At 33.0% G+C, this 23,226-nt stretch overlaps 2 protein-coding genes across 2 annotated transcripts; both read right to left on the bottom strand.

Annotated features, from left to right (window-relative positions):
• Window positions 1–6,700: 6,700 nt before the first annotated feature.
• On the bottom strand, window positions 6,701–7,327 carry LOC105779245 (glutaredoxin-C1). Its single transcript, XM_012603016.2, has one exon. The coding sequence runs from the start codon at window positions 7,191–7,193 to the stop codon at window positions 6,813–6,815; it is 381 nt and encodes a 126-aa protein (XP_012458470.1). The 5' UTR covers window positions 7,194–7,327; the 3' UTR covers window positions 6,701–6,812.
• Window positions 7,328–15,341: 8,014 nt separating this feature from the next.
• LOC105778823 (exocyst complex component EXO70B1) lies at window positions 15,342–17,195 on the bottom strand. The gene has a single exon (XM_012602584.2). It carries the CDS (start codon window positions 17,193–17,195, stop codon window positions 15,342–15,344), a length of 1,854 nt encoding a protein of 617 aa, XP_012458038.1.
• Between the last annotated feature and the right edge of the window lie 6,031 nt (window positions 17,196–23,226).

Raw genomic sequence — 23,226 nt, 5'->3', positions numbered from 1 at the left:
CAATTGGTTCTATTTTACTTATCTGTCGTCACTATTTTTGCATGTTTCTCGCAGAAGGTAAATAATTTCCTTGATAAATTGGGATGGAACACTTGTGGTTTGACCTATTTAGCTATTTAGTTATTTACATATAAACTTTTCAATAGCATGGACTCAGTTGAAAAAAAGAGAAAAGAAAAAATAAATAATAATACTCATCTGATACGAATGTTAAGAGTAAAAATTAGGGTTATACACCAGACCGAGTAACCAGAATGTGGTGCTTGGGTTGTCATTACATCTCGTGTAAAAAGGTTCGTGTGGTTGTCCAATTTCTTTGTACTCACTCCGCTAATAAGCTATCACGAGTAGCGCGAAATAACCGATTAGAGACATCCGAATTGAGTAACCATAACATGGTGCTTGGGTTGTCATCATGTCTCGCGTGAAAAAATTCAAAAATGTCCTAAGTACAAAAATCAATAAAAATAATAAAATGAAGTGTAGGTCATTCTTATTTCTTAGGCTAGGTTATTTGAGATGATAATATGTAAGGACTAAATTGTTGAATTGTGCAAACCATATGGGTCAAGTCCTATTATGGAGGAAAATTTTCCTTTTACAGATGCATACATAATGCTCTAGGACTAGCATGAGCTAAGTAGGGGGATTTGATTAAATGCTGAAGTTACCTATTTTATGTAATTAAAATTGTCAATTTATGATAATGCAATACTGATTTTTCCATGTTTATATTGAATTTTATACAAGGGTGCAATTTGGGGATAAATAGAAGAAAAAGGAAACAACTGGACTAGATTAAAGGAAGAACCAAAGAAGGGGGGTTGAAATAGAATTTCGAAAAGATGTAATTGGCTGAAATTTTCTGATTGACTTAGTTAGAGATTTTGTACGGATTTATTTTGATCATGGGGATATTTTGCTTGATTTTATGCACTTTCTATGTATAGTGGCTTTAAATTAGGAAAGTTGGCTCAAAGTTACTAGTATAAATAGGTGGTATTATGTTCATTTCATGATCAAGCTTTCATCTTCTAAAATATAATCTCTCCTTCCTTCTCGCAAATTTATTTACTGTCATTGGTTCCTTATTTTTTTATTTGTTAATTTCCAGGTTTGGAAACATTGCACTAGCAGCCAAACCCTTGCGTCACCAACCTACACCCACCACTTACATTTTTTTTTCGAATCTCCTTTTCATTTCAGATATATCAAACTCCAACATGCACTAAACTTTAGTCAACTAAACCCTTTTCAGCTTTAGGACGGTGTTAACCTCGTCAAAGACCTGTGAGTTATGAACCCGAGCAATTTAACTCCTAATTTTCAGTATTTATTATTTCTCCGGATTAAGAGTATGACTTCATTAACTCACAAAGTCAAATCAACACTAAGTCAAAAAGGATATCATTTGAGTTAGTATGGTTAGACATACAGTTGGAATTCCGAAAGGATCGATTGTCTAATCGGTTTTTTGTGAACACATTGGCGTGCCAAGTGGGGATTAATGTTTGGTTCCGTCAAGGGAAGTAGTAACTGGATTTAAATGTCCCACGCGGTTGAGTGCATTGGTTCGAGCTAGGCTCTTCTAGAACGTAAAGCTGCCGGAGTTCTAAATCACGAACGTTTCGTTGGTTGTTTGATCGGCAAGGGTTAGTTATAGGACATTCCATAACTAATTTACACAAGGAAGATTTGATGTTCGAGGCGTCCTTGGTAGCTATAACTAGCTTGTTGGAAAAAAGGAGTTCATCTAACTTCGAGGATCGGTTCAAAGACAGAAAAACCAGTGCCTGAAGCTGAGCTAAATTTAATTGATTTTTCTTCTAATCTACTTAACTATTTTTCTTATTTAATTGTCTTCAGCTTTTACTGTTTACACATTTTTTTCCTCTGTTTATTTTAGGATTCATATTTTATCCCCCCAAACTTTTTGGGTACGACAACTGTCCAGACATAAATCTGGTCGAGAAAGGAACAATTTTGAGTAAACTCAGTCTTTGAGGGATCGACCCTACTCCCCATACTGCTCAAATTTACAAATTAGGTGTAGGATTATATTGGTGGAATCGACAACCATCATGTAATGTCATATTTAATTTTAAAACCTTGCAATGGAAAAACACTTTAACAATTCTTATCTCTTAAAATCGTAGAGTCATTGATTTCAAAACTCCACATCAAAAACTCCACAAACTTTTCTCAGCACCAATTGGTATGAACCTTGAACCACGTGTGTTTGGTTGTACTGTATATGTACACCGGGTTACAGACAAGCTAGATCCACGAGCTGTCCGTTGCATATTTGTTGGGTACATAAATTTCAAGAAGGGATATCAGTGCTATGATCCTAATGAAAACAAAATGTATATAACCCGAGATGTTACATTCCATGAAGATATTCCTTTTTTCGGTGGTCATGAATGCTCTCTTTAGGGGGAGACAACACTCATGAATTTTTCCAAGAACAAGCAATAATTAATATACAACCAGATGTTGAAATTTCAAATATCGATACAAATCTTGAGTTTGTACATCCTGAGAATGTTGATGACACTCATGAGAATCAAGATAGTACAATTTCCCAAGCCTCACCAATAGCCACAGAAACTCCGAATGTGTCTCCTCAGGTAACATCATAACCTTCATCACCTTTAATATATGATTCAACTCTTTTTAAAATGGAACAAATATGTTTAATTAGGATAAATAGAAGAATTTTGAAAATTCAATATGATCCCGATTTTAAAGTTAAGACTAAATACCCCATTAACAATTACATCTCCTCTCATCGTTTGTCAAAGTCTCATGCACTTATTGCAAATAAATTATCTATTGCATCTATTCCAAGTAATGTGCAGAAAGCTTTGATGGATTCAAAATTGAAGAAAGCTATGAATGATGAAATGGAAGCCTTACAGAAGAATCATACATGGGAACTTGTATCGCTGCCCTTAGGGAAGAAAATGGTAGGGTGTAGGTGAATTTTTACAGTCAAACTCAATCCTAATGGAATCATAGATCACTACAAGGCAAGACTTGTTGCTAAAGGGTATACACAAAAATATGGAATTGATTATAGGGATACATTTGCTCCTATAGCAAAAATAAATACCATATGAGTTCTCAATTCCATAATTGCAAATCAAGACTTGCCGTTGTGACAGTTCGATGTTAAAAATGTAATTCTTAATGGAACTTTGGAAGAAGTATATATGGATCCTCCTCTAGGCATAAACTGTGATGGCAAAGTATGCAAGCTAAAAAGGGCATTATACGGATTGAAGCAATCCCCTAGAGCATGGTTTGGAAGGCTCTTAACTTTCATGAAGAAGATTGGGTACAAACAAAGTGATGCCGGTCATACTCTCTTCGTAAAACAAGAGTTTAAAAAGGTGACTGCTCTTATTGTGTATGTTGACGATATGATTGTTACAGGAAATGACTCAAATGAGATAGTTACCCTCCAAGAAAGCCTTGCGACTGAGTTTGAACTTAAAGATCTTGGGCACTTGAAATATTTCTTAGGCATTGAAGTTGCAAGATCAAGCAAGGGAATCTCTCTTTGCCAACGAAAGTATGTGCTAGATTTACTTGCAGATACTAGGATGCTTAACTGTAAACCTGTTGAAACTCCCATTGAGATGAACCACAAGTTAGCCATTCAACAAGACCAGACTCCAACCAACAAGGACATGTATCAAAGATTAGTAGGGAGGCTAATATACTTATTGCATGCGTGTCCTGACATTGCATATGCGGTAAGTATTATGAGCCAATTAATGCATACACCAAGTGAAGATCATATGAAGGCTGTTTATCGGATCCAACGATACCTAAAATCTTCTCCAGGAAAAGGATTATTTTTTGTTAAAAATGGAGATCAAGAAATCAAGGGATATACAGATGCGGATTGAGTTGGAAGTCAAACTAATCGAAAATCTACATCGGGGTATTTTACGTTTGTTGGAAGTAACTTGGTTACCTGGAGAAGTAAGAAACAAAAGGTTGTAGCAAGATCAAGTGCAGAGGTAGAATTTCGTGGAATGGCACAAGGTATCTATGAATTTCTATGAATAAAATGTGTTTTACATGATCTTGATATATCTCTGTCAAAACCTATGAAGTTATTATGCGATAACAAGGCAACCATAGCAATTGCAAATAATCTTGTTCAACATGACAGAACCAAACATGTGGAAGTTGATTGACACTTCATCAAAGACCATCTTGACAAAGGTACAATTAATCTTCTATTTGTGACATCAAAAGAACAACTAGCAGATGTTCTAACAAAGGATGTATCTGGAAAGATTTTCAAAGCTCACTTAACAAGTTGGGAATGATTGACATATATTCACCAACTTGAGGGGGAGTGTTGGCATGAGCAATCTAAGGGAGAAAAATCTGTTATCAACTTTGACAGATTGTGTAAATAATTTGTTTACTTATTTGTAATTAATTATCTTATGTTTAGGCTATAAAATAGTATCTTGTTGTATAACAATTAGTATAAATATGTAGATTGTAATTGCTTGAAGAAATACATAGAATTATTCTTTAGTATCTTTTTCTATAAAGAGATCATGGCTTTCTATTTTTTTTTAAAATCCATTTTATATACTCTCATAGAAACAATATCTGAATTTCATCTTTTTCCAATTGCATATAGAATCGAAAATGGCTTAGGTTTAAAATTTATTTATTTTCATAATAGATTGTTTGAGTTTTTTTTAAAACATATATCTATTTTTTCTTTGAAAAGCTTTCAAAACACTAATATAAATTGATAGAAGTTATAGTCTTTCATAATTTAGGTGCTTCAATAAATTGTAATACCCACAAACCAGAATAGACTCTTACTTTCTCTCACTAAAGAAAATCAAAAGATGACATAATGATAAAAATTCCTATAGGATTTAGGTATTTGAAAAGATGAAAGTTAAAAGATCATTTTGATTTCTAAGGTGGTGAAAAATATGACTTTTTTTCAACAACATAAAGATACAATTTTTCAAATACAATTAAAAAGAATGCATGGCAAAAATGAAAAGTATGAAAACAAAATTTCAATTATTAAATCCTTTGCATTTTTTTATTTTTTGACAAGTTAAATTTATTCAATTAGCCCCAAAATTTTTCATTCTTTCAATTATTTGAAATTATAACATTAAAATTATTACGTTAGTCACTTTATATTGAAGTTTTCGAATTTGATAAGTTTTTGAATTTATATGGAACAAAATATTTTTAATTTCACATAATATAATACTAATTATTGTATTAGTATCTTAATTGTATTTTCACAAAAATAATATTATATATTAATATCATCATTTAACTTATAACATATTCATAAATCTAATAACTTCAAACATTCAGCTACATTATTTTTAGCTTTAATCTTAATGTATTTTATTTACATACAACCGATCCAATCAGCGAACGAAAATATAAAACTAATTAATAATATAATATGCAATGAAAGGACAATCCATTTCACAAATATCGATGGTTCCATGTTATTATGTGATTCAAATGTCATAATTGCAAATAAAAAAGAAAGAACCCAAAATTCCTCTTCCACGTCGACTGCATTTTTAATAGTATATACCAACTAATTTAATTCAATCCCTATAATATAAAAACCTTATATGATTTTGTCATTTTTTAATAAACTCACACACGTATGACTAAAATTTAGGTATAATACTAAATGTAGTCCGTAATATTTATCTCTTTTATCACTTTAGTTTTAATTCTTTTTATCACTTGACTCTCAACCTTTAAAGTTTAGTAAAATTATGTTTTTCTAAATGGAATTATACCGTGAAAATTTTAACAACATTTATGTGGTAACTAATATTCATGTGTGCATAAAATTCAGAAAAGTATAAAATTATAAGGAAATCATCAAATTTTAAAAATTATAAAAAAATTTAAAATTATTCATGTCAACAATAAAGTACACGTAGTTGTTACAGAGCAACCACATTGTTATTAAAATTTTAACAGTTTAGTCAATTTTTCATTTCAAAACAAAGCAATTTGATTAAAATTTAAACGTGAGAGCCCAAGTTATCTAAAAAAAGGTTTTAAAATCAAAATGAGTAAACTTTTAAAAACTAAATTTATCATGCATAAAATTTATCTTTGCATTTACCAAAAACTCAATCAATCTTTTTATCAGAGTTTTCACATTTCATTGAGTAAAAGATTCAAAAATTTTAGGTACTGGTACTTCCTCCTATGTTGTTGCCTTAAGGGATTAAAACTGGAATTAGGAATTCAATTAAGGAATGAAATTAGGATCAAAATGTAAAATTAATAATATAAATCTATAGTACAACCAAAGAAGCAATCCTTAGCTGCAAGAAAAAAACTTGGAATAATTTCATAATTGAGTTGTATCCTACCTTAATTGGATCTAACTTCTTTACTGGGGTTTGAAGGAAACATTTCTAGTTGATGCTGCTCACTTGAACTGACCCAATGTGGGCACAGATTCATGTAGCAGCATATGCTGCTTTGGTTTAGATAATAAAACACACCACACTAATTTATCCACAAATAAAAGAAAAGATGGACCATTAGCTTTCATTCTGATCTATACATTAAAGCAGCATTAAATTCCATTTCAATCCCCACAAGGAAAGGGTTAAGTAGACCTCAAAATCTCCTTGGGAAACAGATTAGCTAATTAATTAGAAAAACTAGCTAATGTATATGACAAAAATGATAAAGATCTTGGATCATAATACATGGTTAATTATTTGATTAGGCATCCAGTTATCTGATACTATTAGTCAGAATTAGAGCCAAAGAGCTCCGGCCTCCTTGAGAAGTGGTACCAAGGTTCCATTAATATGGGAAGCCATGACCCGGTCCATAGCACCTATCAGCTTCCCACCAATAAAAACAATAGGAACAGTCTGTGAGTTGCCAAGAAGTGTGGTGAGTGCCATCTCCATCTCTTTCCCTCTAGGGTCTTGGTCCAGCTCGTACACGGTTGGGTTCACCCCCATTCCACAGAACAGCCTCTTGGCAGCATGGCACATGCAGCAGCTGCTCACACTGAATATCACCACTGCGCTCTCTGAGGCCAGCTTCACCACCCTCTTCATTGGGTCCGACCCCATGCTCCTCAAGCTCATTGGCAAGTAGAAGCCCCAAGAATCACCCTCACAATACATTCTTTCTAAAGAAATAAAAAGCAACTAATTCAAAGGCAGTGATGAAGTTAAGTTAGTGAAAGCTTGTGGAGAGGACGTTGGTAATGGGGTAAGGCAGTGATGTGAAAGCATTTTATAAGGGGTCGGTGGTGGCGAGGGCATGGTAGTAAATAAAGTGGGGTTTGTCCGTTGTTGTCGCACCGCGTGCGTGAAGGGTCTCGTGGGATTTGCTTTAAAAGGATTTTTGTCTGCAGCATGAGGAGAGGACAACAATACAAAATAAAATCCTAGAGGAAGCTTTAGTGGAAACATAGGTGTCAGTTGTGGAAGGCGGCTAGGGGTAATTTGTTACGCCATTTACCTATGAGTTTAAAGACAAATAATGCTTTCTTTTTCTTTTTTTGGGCTTTGGTAAATCACACATTTGTATTAAAAGCAGACCCTTGTTCCATTCAGGCCAAAACTGAAGGGTTATTCTCGCATGGACGGCTTGGTTCGTCCTTGTTGTCGGGGGAACTTGAGTTGAGATTAAACTTTTGGTTTTTGTGACATGACGCGACCCTTGGGGCGCATGTTTAGCCTTCTTCTTAGTTTTTGTGTGGAGTGAGTGACTCTCAAACATAACAAACCAACATTTTGATGTGTTCAGTCTTGGAGATGATGTTTTGATCATCCATGTTTTCTTGGATTTGTTGCTTGACCTCCTTCCTTGTATGCCCTTTTTCAATGAAAAGGGCTGTGTAGCATTGTACCCTCTAAAAGCATTCGGTCATGGTCAAACCAGAAATTCTTTTAATAATAAAAAAGAAAAAGTAGTACTAAATTGTTAATTTGTTTACTTTTGCTTAGCTAATTAGTTTCTTTCTGGTCAGTTGCAAATTACGTGGTTTAACGTAAGATTTGCTGTCGCTGTTACATAGAAAATTGAAAAAAACCAAGTCATATGATCTAACTTCCAATATCTCCAAAGCAAAAGCAAAAGCAAAAGCAAACACACACATGTATGTATATATATATATATATATATATATATATATATATTAGTAGCCCCAAAGAACAATGTTTGCCCTACTTTCTCCATTGGGGACCATTTTCCCAACTTGGTACCATGTACCAAACAAAAATACTTCAAACATTTTACATGTAAATGATATAGGATGTTTTTTTTAGCTAAAAGCAACAATAATATGCTCTATTACCTTTTCAATTCTTATGTAATGTCCTAATCTACTTTAGGACAAAGGTGGTCATCACTATATGGAACTAAGATTATATAGTTTCATATCAAATTATTACAACTTTGTAGCAGTCACCATCCATGCTTTCTAAAATCAGTTAAAACTTGAGGCGAAATGCCCACAGCTTGTGCGAAAACATTGTAGAGATTTGAAAAAGTTGGGGCAATAATTATATGTAAATATGTGTGTAAGTGTTGTAGATTCCACAGTAGCTATATAGTGGGAAACTGGGAATAGCAACTCACAAGTTGAATAAATTAGCAAATATTAATGAGACTATATTTGTTGGGATGTTAGAAATATTAAACCGACTGAACCGATCATGTTGATGAATTAGGTACAATTTCATGTTTGGAAGGAAAGAAATCAAAGGGAGCAACAGTGAAAGGGTGGAGAGGGAATTAGGGGGGGGGGGGACCATCTCAAGTACACAATTAACTTGAGTTGTTTTTTCCGTATAACATTGCATTAATTGCGTAAAACAGTAGAGTTGCAGAGTATGTATATATATATGCATGGTATAAAAGAACGAGAGTTACTGTGAGGCAAGGATCAGATGTTCACCTAAAGGCAAGACAAGGTGGCAGCAGTTGCTTTGTAGTGAAAGGAAAGAATAAAAAGTAGCAAAGTTGAGGCGTGACCTGCACCCACAGGCCTTACTGGGACGGCGGGTACGGCTTAGCGCCGAATACCGGCTAAATATCAGGATCCCTTTTTTTTTGGGTCGGGTAGATCCAACTACATACATGACCAATTTTTTGCTGCTATGTCGCCCTAGTCTTTCTTTTCTCACGCTCCTATTATCAAACTCAATTCTATACTATTTTTCCTCGTTCTCTTTTTAGTTAGGGTTAATTCCACTATACCTCTCTTCTAAACTATGGTTCAGGTTTTAGATTATTAGTATCATATTAATTAGGTCATTCTATCAATTTGGACGATAAATACTAACTTGAATATATATGATGTGAAGCATATTAAAACACACCGGTTAAATTTTAAGTATTTTGAACCTTTCGCATGGAAAACCTAGATCTTACATATTAAACTGACCATTCACCATGCATGGTGATGGAGGTGGGGAGGTTGAGGCAAGTTTGATGGCTATTATTGGATGGATGTGGGGAAATAAAGATAGGGTGGGGCTGTGTGATAAGAAGGGAGTATGATTAGTTTTGCTGCTATTTCTGCAGTGGTTTATGGTTGGTTCACTCATGTTCCGAAACTGTTAGCCATGCGAGGGGCCTTGAGGTGGCATGAGTTTACATATTTAATGCTCAAGCTGAGGACTAAGCTGATCAAAAGACCTGGTTGATATGATAGGTATACATTAAGGACTCAAGTAAAACGTTTTAAAGTTTAGAGATCAATTTAAAATCTGGACTTAGTTTAGGGATGTGTAACACAATTGACCCTTTTAATTAATTATTCCTTTTCCTTTATATGGTTGACCTTCACCCACGCATGCTGAGCAGAATCCCAGCGCTTCTTTTTGGAATTAAGCTGGTTATTAGACAAAAGATAAACTTGGTACAGTAATTTTCACTGTTTCGAAAAAGGAAAAGGCAGAGTTTTTGAAGAGTCTGGAAGTTGATTTACAGCTTTAACATGCAACTGGGTGTGGGCCCTGTGTTTATTCGATGATGAGAGGGTGGGATATTGCTTTTGCTAGAGACGGATTCAGAATCTATTGGACTTTTTTCCCAGAGTAGATAGGTGCTCTGATTCTTTCTTAAGAAATTACACATCAAGTGAAATAGACAGGAACGTGACTACAATATAAATCCTAACATATCCACTTTTATATATTTTATACCATTTTCTTATATTAAGGTTGCCAACTGACAAACTTTAACCATTTCTTTTTAGTTTAATCGGTTATTTAATCTGTTAGAGAACTTCTCAGTTTAGTTTAATGCATATAATTGTATTAAATTTAAATTTTATAAATAGAATTTTATTCAATTAAAGCGTAGATGATCATTTCTCTTTTAACTTAATACAGCTCCTTTTGTTTCATTGAAAATGATTTCGGAAAATGACTTACTTTTCGGAAAATCTAATATTTTCTGTTGTTTAGATGAATCATGTAAAATATTTTCTATTATTTAGCAAATTTCCTAAAATATTTTATAAAAGTTGTTTTCAATGAAACAAACATACATTTAAGATTTATGATAAAGATTTTATATGAAGTAGTAATTTATTACAAAGTGATGTTAATGTGAAATTATAATAAATAATGAATCTTCATGATGTTAAGGATTAAATTGTAAACTTTGTGAAATTTATAATTGAAACAAGAGAAGTGACATGCATGAAAATTTGTTTTGTGAAACAAGACATTATAATGAATTATTTGATTAAAGTGCTTATATGGTGAAAAATAAATTGCATGGCAATAGGGACTAAATTGAAAATTTCACAAAAGATTAAGTGTTTAATATGTGAATAATTAAATTGTGATAAAAGTTTAATGAATGTGTTTTGAAATGATGAAATATGCATAAAGTATTGTAAAAGTGAAATTGTGGAAAATATAGAATTTTATGATGACAAGGACTAAATTGTTAAACTTGAGAAAATATGTGGATGAAATAATAGAAATGGAATACATAGAAATTTGACATGTGAGATATTGAGATAAATTATATGATTAAAATGTAACAAAAAAGAAAATTGATTTTGTAATAGCCCATTTTGCCTGGCCCATTCAAAACAGACCCAACTAATACCCATAACCTAAATTACACCCGGGCCCATTACAAACCTAGCCTGCTAGCCCAAAAACCAGAAAGTTTAGCGAAACCACAGGCATTGCAACAAACTCATGCATGAAGCAGCTCCTCCTGACGTCGCTCGCATGTCGCATGTCGTCCCAAGACTTCGCCGTCCCACACCGCAAACAAACCAAGAATCACAGCACAACAAGCAAGAGATAGGATTTTTATTGATTATTATTAGTTTTCGGTATAAAAGGCCGATTGTAAACCGATTTAGGGGGTTAGACAAATTTTGTATTGAAAAATTAAAGAAAATAAAAGAAGAGGAAAGAAGGATTTTGGAGATGTTTGATTTTTCTTTTGTTTTTTTCTCTGTTCTTTTTACCTTTTTTTATATTTTATTTTGTTTTTCTTGTACTTCTTAAAATAAACGAAAAAGGGGAAAGAAAGGAGGGCTTATTGTCGTGAGAGTCGTCGGAGGGCGTCCTCGCTTCGTCGGAGTCTGAAACGACAGAGGGAGAGAGGAGCTGCAGCGATTTCAAAATGGCAGAAGGAATATTGTTTTAGGGTTTTAAAATGGGGTTTTTATAGTGGTTAAAATGATGTTGTTTGGGTACTGTTTTAGTGGCCCAAAACGGCGCCGTATAGCCAATAGCCCGTGCGACCCGACCCGCATATGTAGGATCCGCGCGTTTCCAGTAGAGAGGATATTTATCTCTTTGGTCCCTCTGGTTTTCAATATGCTTTTAATTGGTTTTCTATGTGCTTTACTTAATTTCTAAATTTAACTGTGTTTTTAAAATTTGTTGCAATTTGGTACATGCTGAGACGCAGCGTTTTGGAGGGCGGGGTTATTTTCCCTTTTGGTTCTCCACTGTTAAGGGCGTGTTCTATTTGGCCCACTTGCATTTTTATTATTTCAGATTTGCCCTTGAATTTCCTTTTATGTTTCAATTTAATCCTGATTGGTGTTTTACAATTAATTAATTTATTCTTTTTCGTTGCTACTATTACTTATTATTATTATTATTATTATTATTATTATTATTACATTATTTATTATTACTATACCTACACGTATATACATGCATATGTACTTTATAATATATATGTATATATATTAAATGTTTTAATGTATATATATTTTTATACATTTCGTTATTATTTTATTTTCATAGTTTTTATATACATATATATTATAATATTTATATAGTTTTCATATTTTATAATCCAAATATATATATATACATTTTTATATACAATATATATATATACATACACTATTCAAAATTATTATAAATATATTTTCCGCATTTTTATAAACATATATATGTTCATAATTTATTAATATATTATAATTTTTTATATTTTATAAATACATGTACATATTCTATATTTTATTTTCATAACTTTTGTATACATGCATATAATTTAAATTAAAATATTTGTTTCATATTAGATCAACATTTTTAACATATCTTTTAGAAAATATATATTTTGATTTCGTCAAAACATTAAAATCATTTTCTTTTGATTCAAAGGCTTTTAAAATAAAAGTGATACTCAAAGTTTGGGATTTTCGAGGAAATTGAGCCCTAACGTATTGGGTTCTGATTTTCTTTGTTAATCCTAAGTAACCGAGAATATTATTTATTCAAAATGCATAAGTATAAAAATCATTTTCGGGAACTTAATTTGTGGTGTCCTAACGTTTTGGGCATGACATATTGCTTTCTTGGAATGATGATTTTCTTTAAAAACTAAGAAGCGATATTCAAAGTTCGGGGGTTTTGAGAAATTGTACCCTAACGTATTGGGTCTCGATTTCTTTATCTAACTTGAACTATCGATTATCCTTTTCAAGTTTCATCATTTGAGTTTTAAAAAAAAAATCTTTTTAACCCTCGACATTAAGACATCAAATAATCAAATTGGTACCAATTTTTGGGTGTTACGAGGGTGCTAACCCTTCCTTGTGCGTAACTGACTCCCGAACTCATTTTCTCAAATTTCGTAGACCAACATAATTTTTAAGGTGAGCCGATCACACCTCAATAAAGGATCGGTGGCGACTCCAATTTTTATTTCTTTTAAGTCGACAACTAAATTTTTGTTTTAAAAAAAATGGTTTCGACAGATTTAATATAATTAATTATTGAATATTGAATTTTTATGACAAATGGGACTAAATCGAAAAGTTATGAAAGTTTATAAGAAAATATTTGATAAGTGAAGAATGTAGTAGAGAATGCAACATCAATATCTCGGCGCTTTGACTTGATGTTCGTGTCGGGTATGAGGGTGTTACAATGAACAAAGCCTTATCAGTTTGGAAAATGTGTTAACTTTTTTTTAATAAGACATTTTATGAGAATAATGGGATAATTTTACGTTAACTGAAAAATCTTTTACTTTGACCATCCTATTTTATATGAAACAAACATTGAAAAAGTTAAAAAATATTTTTCATAAAAGCTTTTATGTTGAAACAAACAGAACCTTAATTTTTTTTAATCTCATTCGTACATGTTACAATACTTAAGTTGCACAAGGTGTTAACAGGAATGGCCCATACTTTAAGGGGTGTGAAAAACTTTTAGATTGGGAATGACTTACACCATATATGGTACGAAGAATTGTTAGGTCAGTAGTTTGATAGAGTTTTGAGATGGAATTTTGATAAGAGTAAAGATTATATGGATGGCTTACCCTTTTCCCCTAATACTAATGAAGTATTTATAGGGGAGGGTGGTTGGGCGTGGGCCTCAACCATTGGGTTTTCTATTCTTTATGTGTAGGTGGAAGGTGAAAGATGTCAACTAAGTGGTATTGTTGGAGTTGATCTAAAGGGACTGGATGAGACACTTGCCACACTTAGACATGATATGTTGATAGATGTTATCAGACACTCTTTCTCATATATATCTTTTAAGTATTGTATGGATCCGGTGAAGAAGAGTATTACTTTCTTGGCAAGGTCATGAGAACAAGCTTTTTCATGTATAAGGCTGCACTTCCCTGAATTTATTTAGTCATTGACTGATCTAGCAAGAGGGTTTTAAGGTGAGGGTATAACAATTGCCCAAAAACAAAGAACAGGTTATGAAAGGACTTGGCTTGAGTTGATTTATTGGTGAGGCTTATTGGACTCTTGATGAGGCTTGAGAGAGTTTTTGAAGTCCCAACCATTACACCTTTGCATTGATTGCCTTCAGAAGTGTGCTTGCCCTTGATTGAAGGTTTTTAGAATATACATCATTTCTTTTTACCGTCATTTCATGTGGGATGTCCGTTTGCTTTCCTACCAAGCACTTATAAATGGGTCATTTGTAGGGCTTTCAAGAGTAGTGATCTTTTTCATTTCTTCTTCTATCTCTAGGCATTTCCTTTTTCTGAAAAGTTCTTTTTCTTTTCTGTGTTTGTTTTTCAAGGGTGTAGGGTTCTTATCCTGATCTGCTTGAAGCACTGGGGTATTTCTCCACTTTCCCACCATTGACTTTTTAGAAAGTCTCTTTGTCATCCTTTGCATAAGACTTTGGGGGAATGACATTGGGCATGCACCAATATTCTGAAAATTCATTTCTTGCATCCATCAGTCTTTGTTAGAGACAAGTTCTTGTTGGGGAAGAAGAGTCAAGAAAGCATGTTGATCAAATTAATTTGATTATTAACTGAACCTAGCTAGTCTATTCAATCAATTTTGAATCAACTATGCTACTAGACACATTAATCTCACTCTAATATTGTTTTTTTAGAAAATCCAAATTCAAAACCAACGAATCGATTCTGATGAACACTTATTTTATTTCGCATGAGTTATATTAACCCAATAATCCAAAATGGACCAATGGAAACACCCCTCACCAAAATCATATTAGTGTATCACGTATCAGCTTTACCCGCATTCAAATTACCAGAAAAAAGTTAAATTTCATTACCATAAATAATGCAAATAAATTGTACACTCAAGTCCATACAATTCAAATCTGACTGCCTCTTAGTGACCATCCATTGCAACTCTACTTATCAAGTTGGCTATTACAAAATTTCTCGTAAAATGTTGAAAACACCCTATTATGAACGATAATGTCTCTAGCTAGTTTAATTCGCAAAACAGAAAAAGAAAATTGTTGTAATATTCCAAAACTTATCTCATGGTAGTTCACAAAAAATGGGTCTAGCTTGTTGAGCAGACACGATGATCATCTTCATCTTCTGGGAGCCATTGATGCCGTATTTCCTTCAAAAAGTTGTTCAATCAACTCCTCGATGTCTTCTGGTTGATACTTTATATATTTCCCTGCTTGTTTATTGTTATCTAAGTATGACTTGAATCTCCCCAAGAATGACCTATATGCTGGAATCACCACGGATGATATCGAAACTCTAAGCTCCGATCTAAGCTTTCCGTCACTTACGATCCAACTGCTCTGCGTCTTGAGGATTTCGTCGAATATGGTGTTGAAGTTCTTGAACCTTTCTTTCAATATAGGTTTTGACACCTTCCCATTAACTTGAACACCCTCATGGCTAATACATTGCAACACATTGCTCCATGTTTCTCTTTGGTACGTCTTATGGTACCGCCTTAACTCGGATGTTCGTTTCCGCGACCAATAAGGACCCATCATTTCATAGATCTCAGCTGACTCCTTAATCTTCTGCAGAATGTATCTGCCATTATTCATTAAGAAAACTAAACGTAATGCCGGGTTCCTGTATAGCTTTGATTTCATCTCGATGTTGGCATCTAACAGATCTATGACCATCATTAACTTTAATGCGAAAGGGGAGAGTGGGGGGCACCGGTCGTCGTCTTCAGTGACGTCCTTAGACTCCTGCTCCACAACTTTCTGCCTGGGAGATCCCTGCACCTTGTCTTGGTTTTGAAATACTTGCTCTAGTGTGTCCTTGTACTCACAAGCATACTTTAGATAATTCATTGTGTAGCGAGTCAAGGGGTGAACTGCACCGCCTGCCACTGGGGTTCTGCCTGCATTGTCATTCTTGATTGAACTCTCAATCTGAGAGAAAATGCTCATCACGGCTCCACCGATCCTACTTTGAGCCATCGATGTCTCAGACATGAATTCCTCAGCCGATGAGTCGTTGCCAATATTTAGATTCGCCAAATCTTGCAACATCTCGTATATGTCCAAGAACTTGAATAGTTTCTCCGTGGAGTATCGTCTGGGCCACACCAAAGCATTTGGAAAATTAAGAAGCCTTATGCTCAAGGATGTTGCAAGATCGCAGAACAATCTTTGAGCTGTTAAACGATTATCTGAAAATACAGAATCGCAAAGGTTGCGTTCGGCGGGGAAGAGATTGGTGGTGCAAAATTTCATAATGTGAATCCAATTATTGATCTCTCCTTCGAGCGATTCCCAGCTCATCTTTTGAATATCCTCCACATTGATGTTCTCGTAACATTGCTTGCTAAACTCAACATCCAATGCTTTTAGCCTAAGACCACCATAAACAGTGCAACACTCAGCCTCGTACCCTGCAAGGATCATTGCAGTGGAGATTTGGTTCATGACATGGATCGATTGGGACGAAAAATACGGGAACTCATCCTCCGATTTTGAGCTGCCTTGGGATCCATCCGTATTGGGAGATTTAGGATCAAAATTCGGATCAGCGGTGCGTTTAGGATTGTCGAGAAGAGCACGCAACTCGCATTCGAATAACAACATGGCACGAAAGTGAGCAGAGCTAGCTCGATTCAAGCAAGAAATTGCAGCTAAATCAGATGGGAATTCATCAAGATTATTTACAATCAAGGAAAGACGCCTCACAGCTTCGAAAAAAGAGTTGTCTTCGTCGATATTTAGGCCAAACTTGGCAGCGGGTTCCTTCTGTTCATAGAAGGCAATCCTGGAATCAACCAGCTCCTGCAATGGGTCAATACACTTGACAAATTTATTCTCACCAGGAACCAACTTTTGGATGAATTGGTCAACCTCTTCCAGGGTCTGATCTAGGTTAAAACCAGCCGGTTTCGATGCTTTTTCATTCTCATCAACAATCTCCAAAATGGAACTATCGTCCTTCTCCATAATTATGTTACTTTGTTTGTGGATTTTGAGAAGATGAGAGAGGGGTTCAACAAAAAAGAAAATATAACGTAAAAAGCGATGTTAGATTGATTGAACATGTATGTGTTACGTAGAACCGTTGGTTTTTGGGAGGTAGTAGTTAGTCGTTGACCTCACAACTTTCAATTTTGGATTCTTTTATTTTTGTCTTCTGATATCATCATTTTTAATTATTACATCCAAATTCACAATACCTTGTTACAATAAATATAAAATAATCCAAATGATTTATACAATTATTGTTAAATTGATTCAAATAGTAATGACTTTTAATCCAATATGTAATTGCTTTCATTGTTTTTAAAATCGATTGAGATATTAATTCAGACTAAGGGATTAGATTGATTGACTTGCAAATTGATTAAATCGTCCGGTTGAATCAATTAAACCAGACAAACCAATCAAATTAATAATTGATCATCTAACTGGCTTAACTTCTAAAACCCTTGATCGACCAAAACTCTTAGCTCTAGTTGATATCTTTTTGAAAAGAAGGATAGTGAGTTTTGAAGGTGGTAGAGAAAGATTGGTTTCGTCTTGGAAGGGTGTTTAAGTACCGATTAACATGCAATTCAAAACATGTATGTACTTATATACTCACATGATAGTAATATTTGGCATCATAGAAAAGGATATATATATATATATATATATATATATATATATATATATATATATAGTAGTAAGGTTAGAATGATGCCACATGGTTTTATTCCTAAGAATACTACATTTGTTTTTCAAGGTTTTGAAGAAGGTTAAAGGTGGTCCTATTACAGGAAACGAAGCTTGAGAAATTGGTCTATCAAACAAGATATTGTTGAACCGGGCACATTGGTGGCTATTAATATTGGGGTTAGGGGTGAGCAAAATTCGATTCTATTCGAAAAAAAATTGAATTTCAAGTTTCGAGTTTGAGTCGAATTGAATTTGACAATTCGAATAATTAGAATAATTCAAATATTAGATTGGTGTAAATACCCTTTGGTCCTTGCCAATTTTAAAAATTAACAAATTAGTCACTCTCTAAAAAATACGAAATAATTCAAAATAATTTTAAAATTCAATATATTTATAAAAATTCCAAATTTTATATATTTTAAAAATTATAAAAATTTAAAAATTCTAAATAATATATAAAGAAAGTTAGAATTTTAAAATTTCTAAAATAATAATTTAGGGACCTAAATAAGTTAATTAATGATTCAAGTTTATGATACTAAAGTATCTTTTTTTTTTTTGCTTTGAAAAGGTTTTCAAATATATATGATTTCAAATTTATATGTTGTAATATAGAATTAGTTATATTGTAATAAGATTTTGATTTGACATGTTTAATTTTTTTAATTTAACTCGAACAATTTTACTCGATTCGATAAAATTTTAAATAGAGTTTAGATGATAAAATAGGACTCGTCAACTCGATTAATTTAAATTTTTTTCACTCGATTAGATCGAATGTTCACTCCTAATTGGTGTTGCAATGTGTCTTTTAAATCTTGGGAACATTGGAAACGTTTCAACCAAAACAATCATTTAAGGATAAAGATTATTAATGATAGATTGATTAATGTCTTTAGGGAAGCAAATAGCATAACGAAAGTTGGTTTTGATAGAAGTGGGGTTAGATTTTGCTATTAGTCCCTATGTTTTGTAAAAATTGTGTATTTAGTTCATGTATTTTAATTTGATCAATTTTAATTTTATATTTTTAAATTTTACTTTTTATTCAATTTAGTCCTTAAATTCAAAATAGCCATTCCTTTCAATTTTAAACACCGGCTTAAATTTTGATTTTATAAACATTTATTAGGGTCCCTATACTTTCTATTCCTACCAAAATTTTATAACAAATTTTCATTTTATTCACTTTAGTCCCTATGTACGCAACTAACAATTAAGCGTTAGAATATATTCCTTTTCATAATCTAACCTTAAAATATATCTATTTCAAAGTAGATTCTTCAAGAAATCAACAATGACAACTTTCAAAAATTTTAACAGTTTTACAAATTGGTACATGAGCTAGCTAAGTCAAGCTCTCATAACCTCAAATACATAAAAATTTCAAGAAAATGACTTAAAATTACCTCAAAATGTATGGCCGAAAGTTTTGAAACTAAAAACCTTTTCTCCTTAGGTTTCTAAGGTTGGACGATAGAGAAGAAGAAAAAAGATGACAACATTTCACTACTTCATACTTTTTATACTTGGATTAAATATTAATTAACTAAGAATTAACCTTAGTTAATTAATTAAACCTTAATTACCATTAGCCAAATTAGTGGAAATTAACATCATCATCCACTATCTTATGTTGAAAATTGACTTATTTACCATTGTAGAAATTTGGCTAATTGCAATTTAAGTCCCTAAGTCTTTGGCCAATTAAAAACCTATAGTGATTAGACTTTTACAATTTAGTCCCTACACCTAAATTAACTATTTAATTGAAAAAATTGATGGACAAAACATGAATATACTTTTACCAACTCCGTAAATATTCATATTTGATATTTACGGATTCGGTATATGAAAATGGGGTTCCAAAACCACATTTTCTGGTACCACTAAAAATTGAGTTGTTACAATTGCTCATTGGCACTGCTCATAAATTGCCTAAAGAATCTCCCCTTTTAGAAATTTTTTGAACAAAACCATAACATGAGAACATATGGAACAAAAGAAACAAAAGCTCCCCCTAAGTAACCCCCTTAATAAATCATTCATAACTATTAGCATAATAAAACAAATCAATCACATATGTTGTTAAAGAGATGAACGTATTAATAATCAAAGTACTTTAAATTATATTATAGCAAGATGAATTGAAAAAAAAAATTCACCAAAATAATAAGCAAAGAAATCAAAGTTCATAAAAAACATCCCAAACAAAAATAATAAAGTTTACAGTTAAAAAATAATTGAAAAACATTAATAGTAGGAAAAAAAACAACTTCAACAGCTTCGAGCTCTAGTCCCCTTTTTTGTTCAATAATTCTACCAAAGAGCTACTAAAGTTTCTTAGCCAGAAATTAATTCCCCAGGGCCTTAGCTCGACGCTCATTGGCAATTTCCTAATATTTTGTTTTGTCCAATCATTTCAATACCTTTTTCTAATGTGTACATTTGTTTTTTTTTTTCTAATTTGGTACTTGCATTTGATAAAAAAATATATTTTTTTGTACCTAATGGTAATGGCATTAACTTTTTAGTGTTCAAGTTGGATTTTACGGTTGATTTGATGAAATTTAATTACTAATATTATTATGTTTGAATCTAGGGAAATTGTATTGTTTTGGGGTACATCAATTGCAAGAAGAGAAAGCTCTTATTAAGGAACAAAATGATCAAGAAAGCATTGGAAATTCGTATTCAATTTCCTGTTAAATCTTAAGTAATAACTAAAGAAAGAGTTTGACGTGGTATTAGCACAAGAGGAAAGGCCATGGTACCGAAAATCTCATAGAAAGTGGTTGATTGAAGGGAATAGAAACACTCATTTCTTCCATAGTAAAAATATTAATTGTAGAAGAATCAACTCGATAAGGCGTTGAAGACTAGTAATAATATTTGGTGTGTTGACCAAGAAAGGTTGAAATAGTTGACGTTGGATTTGTATTTTAACCTTTTTTTTATGAATCAATATGTTGTTAGCATCTATACTACTCGTGGTTCATGTTACAAACTTTATGAGAATGAGCTTAAGGGCTTATACACTACGATTAACAGTAATGAAGTTAAAATTTTTGTGCTTGATATGATGCCTTTAAAGGCATCGAGAGTTGATGGCATACATGCTTTCATCACCAAAAGAATTGGAATCTAATCGGCAGTAATTGACCGCTTCTCTCTCTCTCTCTCTTCGTCCTGGCGAACGAATAGAGAGAGATATAAAGATCAACACTCGAGAAATAAAATAAAATATAATTATCTCAGCTTTACTACAAGTGTGTCAGGTCAGTTGTAATATTTGTAGTGTTATAATGGAAAACTAGAGTATTCCAAAGATCGAACCCAAGAGAATTGTGGATTGAACAATTCTAAATAACATGGTTGTAAAAATAAAAAGTTTAAAAAAATAATCACAAAAAGCTATATTACGACAAATCATAAAATCAAGAGAAATTAATCTATTTTACTATCTAGCTAGCAAGGACTAAATTGTAAAACATGTAAAATTATGAAATTAACAATTAAATGACAAATGGTGGTTGGTTGAGGTTGATGTGGTTCACTAATCCTTGAATTAGGGATCCAAATCATTTAAACTCCCTAAATTGCTCCATTTTACCTCTCTGTCTCTACTTTACTAAGTTAGACAAATTAATCCAAATTATCACTTGATCTCACCAGATCCAAATCGATAGTCTTGGGAAATGTTGCTTATCGACCACCATCACACTTTGACATTATTGACTTTCATGGCTGGCTTTGGAATAAGGGACACTTGTTCTCTATTAGGTTAGCTTATGAGTCCTTGAACAACAAAAGTGTTTCGACAATTGATAAACACTGGAAGTTTCTATAGAAGTATCAAGGTCTGTAAAGAGTCAAGATTTTTCTATGCCAATAGATTACATCAACACTTAGATGATGATCCATCGTATAGCCAATATGGTGATCAAATCGAAGATATATACCACATATTAAGGAAATATTTTCTCATGACTACTTTATGGCTAAGGCTTGTCAAGAATAACAAGATGCATAAGTTCATGGAATTGACGATGCATGAGTGAATTTACGTAAACATCTATCTCCAATCTTACATATTTATGATAGAGGAAAACAACTGGGGTTAGGGTTATAGAGCATTACCAAACAATCAGAATTGTTATAAAGGATCATAATTATTAGCTTGGACAATTTGTAACACCCCTAACCCATCTTCGTGCCGAATTAGGGTTACGGAGCATTACCGAACAATCAGAACAACATTTAACATGAAACCATCTCTATAAAATCATTTAACATTAATTAAATAAACCTCATTAAAAACTAATCAAACATATGCATTTGGGCCTTAAATCGAGCTTTCAAGGCTCTAAAAATAGTTTAGAAACAATTCGGGACTAATTTGAAACAAATCAAAACATTTAGGAAAAAGTTACAAAACTTGAAAACAGGGATCACACGGCCGTGTGACATAGCCCATGCCATGTAAAAATCGAATAAAGGGACATGAGGTCGTGTCACAGCCCGTGTAACTCACAAAGTTGGGTCACATGGCCAGTCACAGGTCGTGTGCAAATCGTGTAACTCTCTGACTTGTGACACACGGCCGTGTCGCAGGCCGTGTAACACACTGACTTAATGCACTAAAATTTACAAGTGACATACAACTGTGTAGCCAGACCGTGTGTGTTACATGGCTGTGTGACAACCCGTGTCCTAGAAACATGCCATTTCAAGGCCAAAACAAACCTAATCAACCATCCCATTTGTGCACACCTTCAATTGACCTAAGCATAATTCAAACACTCATACACATACCATTTCAAGCATCCTATTTGATCTAACCAATATGTCATTCAAAGGTACCACATTTATGCCAAAACATCATTAATCAAATCAAAGCATTATAGCCACATTTCAAGCACAAAACCTAGTTCCTTTAACTACCAAATGACATCAAATATAGCCATTCACATACCATCATAGACATTCCAAAAGGATCATAGATTACAAGTGACTAAAAATGGCCAAAATGACCTAACTTGCCAATACATTAAAGTCCATCAACCAAACATGAGCATCAAAAGCAAATACATACCAAATTGACCATTACATATTCAAGACCTACCATTATAAAAAGGTCCTATACATGACATTTATAACCTCGGCCAAAATACTCAAAAACTACCAAATTGGTTGCTAGATAGTGTGATAGATCTCCAACAAGCTTTCAACTGAACGAGCTTTGGATAATCTACTAAACAAAGGAAAATAACTACGTAAGCAACTAGTGCGTAGTAAGCTCGTATAAACTCAA

The sequence above is a fragment of the Gossypium raimondii genome, chromosome 4 (assembly GCF_025698545.1).
Source record: "Gossypium raimondii isolate GPD5lz chromosome 4, ASM2569854v1, whole genome shotgun sequence".
In the NCBI taxonomy this organism is placed as follows: Eukaryota; Viridiplantae; Streptophyta; class Magnoliopsida; order Malvales; family Malvaceae; genus Gossypium; species Gossypium raimondii.
The sequence above is the reverse complement of the archived record's forward strand: the minus strand, read 5'-3'. Positions and strand labels throughout refer to the sequence as shown.

Bases quoted from the DNA above. Each gene is read 5' to 3' on its own strand.
- LOC105779245 (XM_012603016.2), bottom strand. From the start codon at position 7,193: ATGTATTGTGAGGGTGATTCTTGGGGCTTCTACTTGCCAATGAGCTTG.
- LOC105778823 (XM_012602584.2), bottom strand. From the start codon at position 17,195: ATGGAGAAGGACGATAGTTCCATTTTGGAGATTGTTGATGAGAATGAA.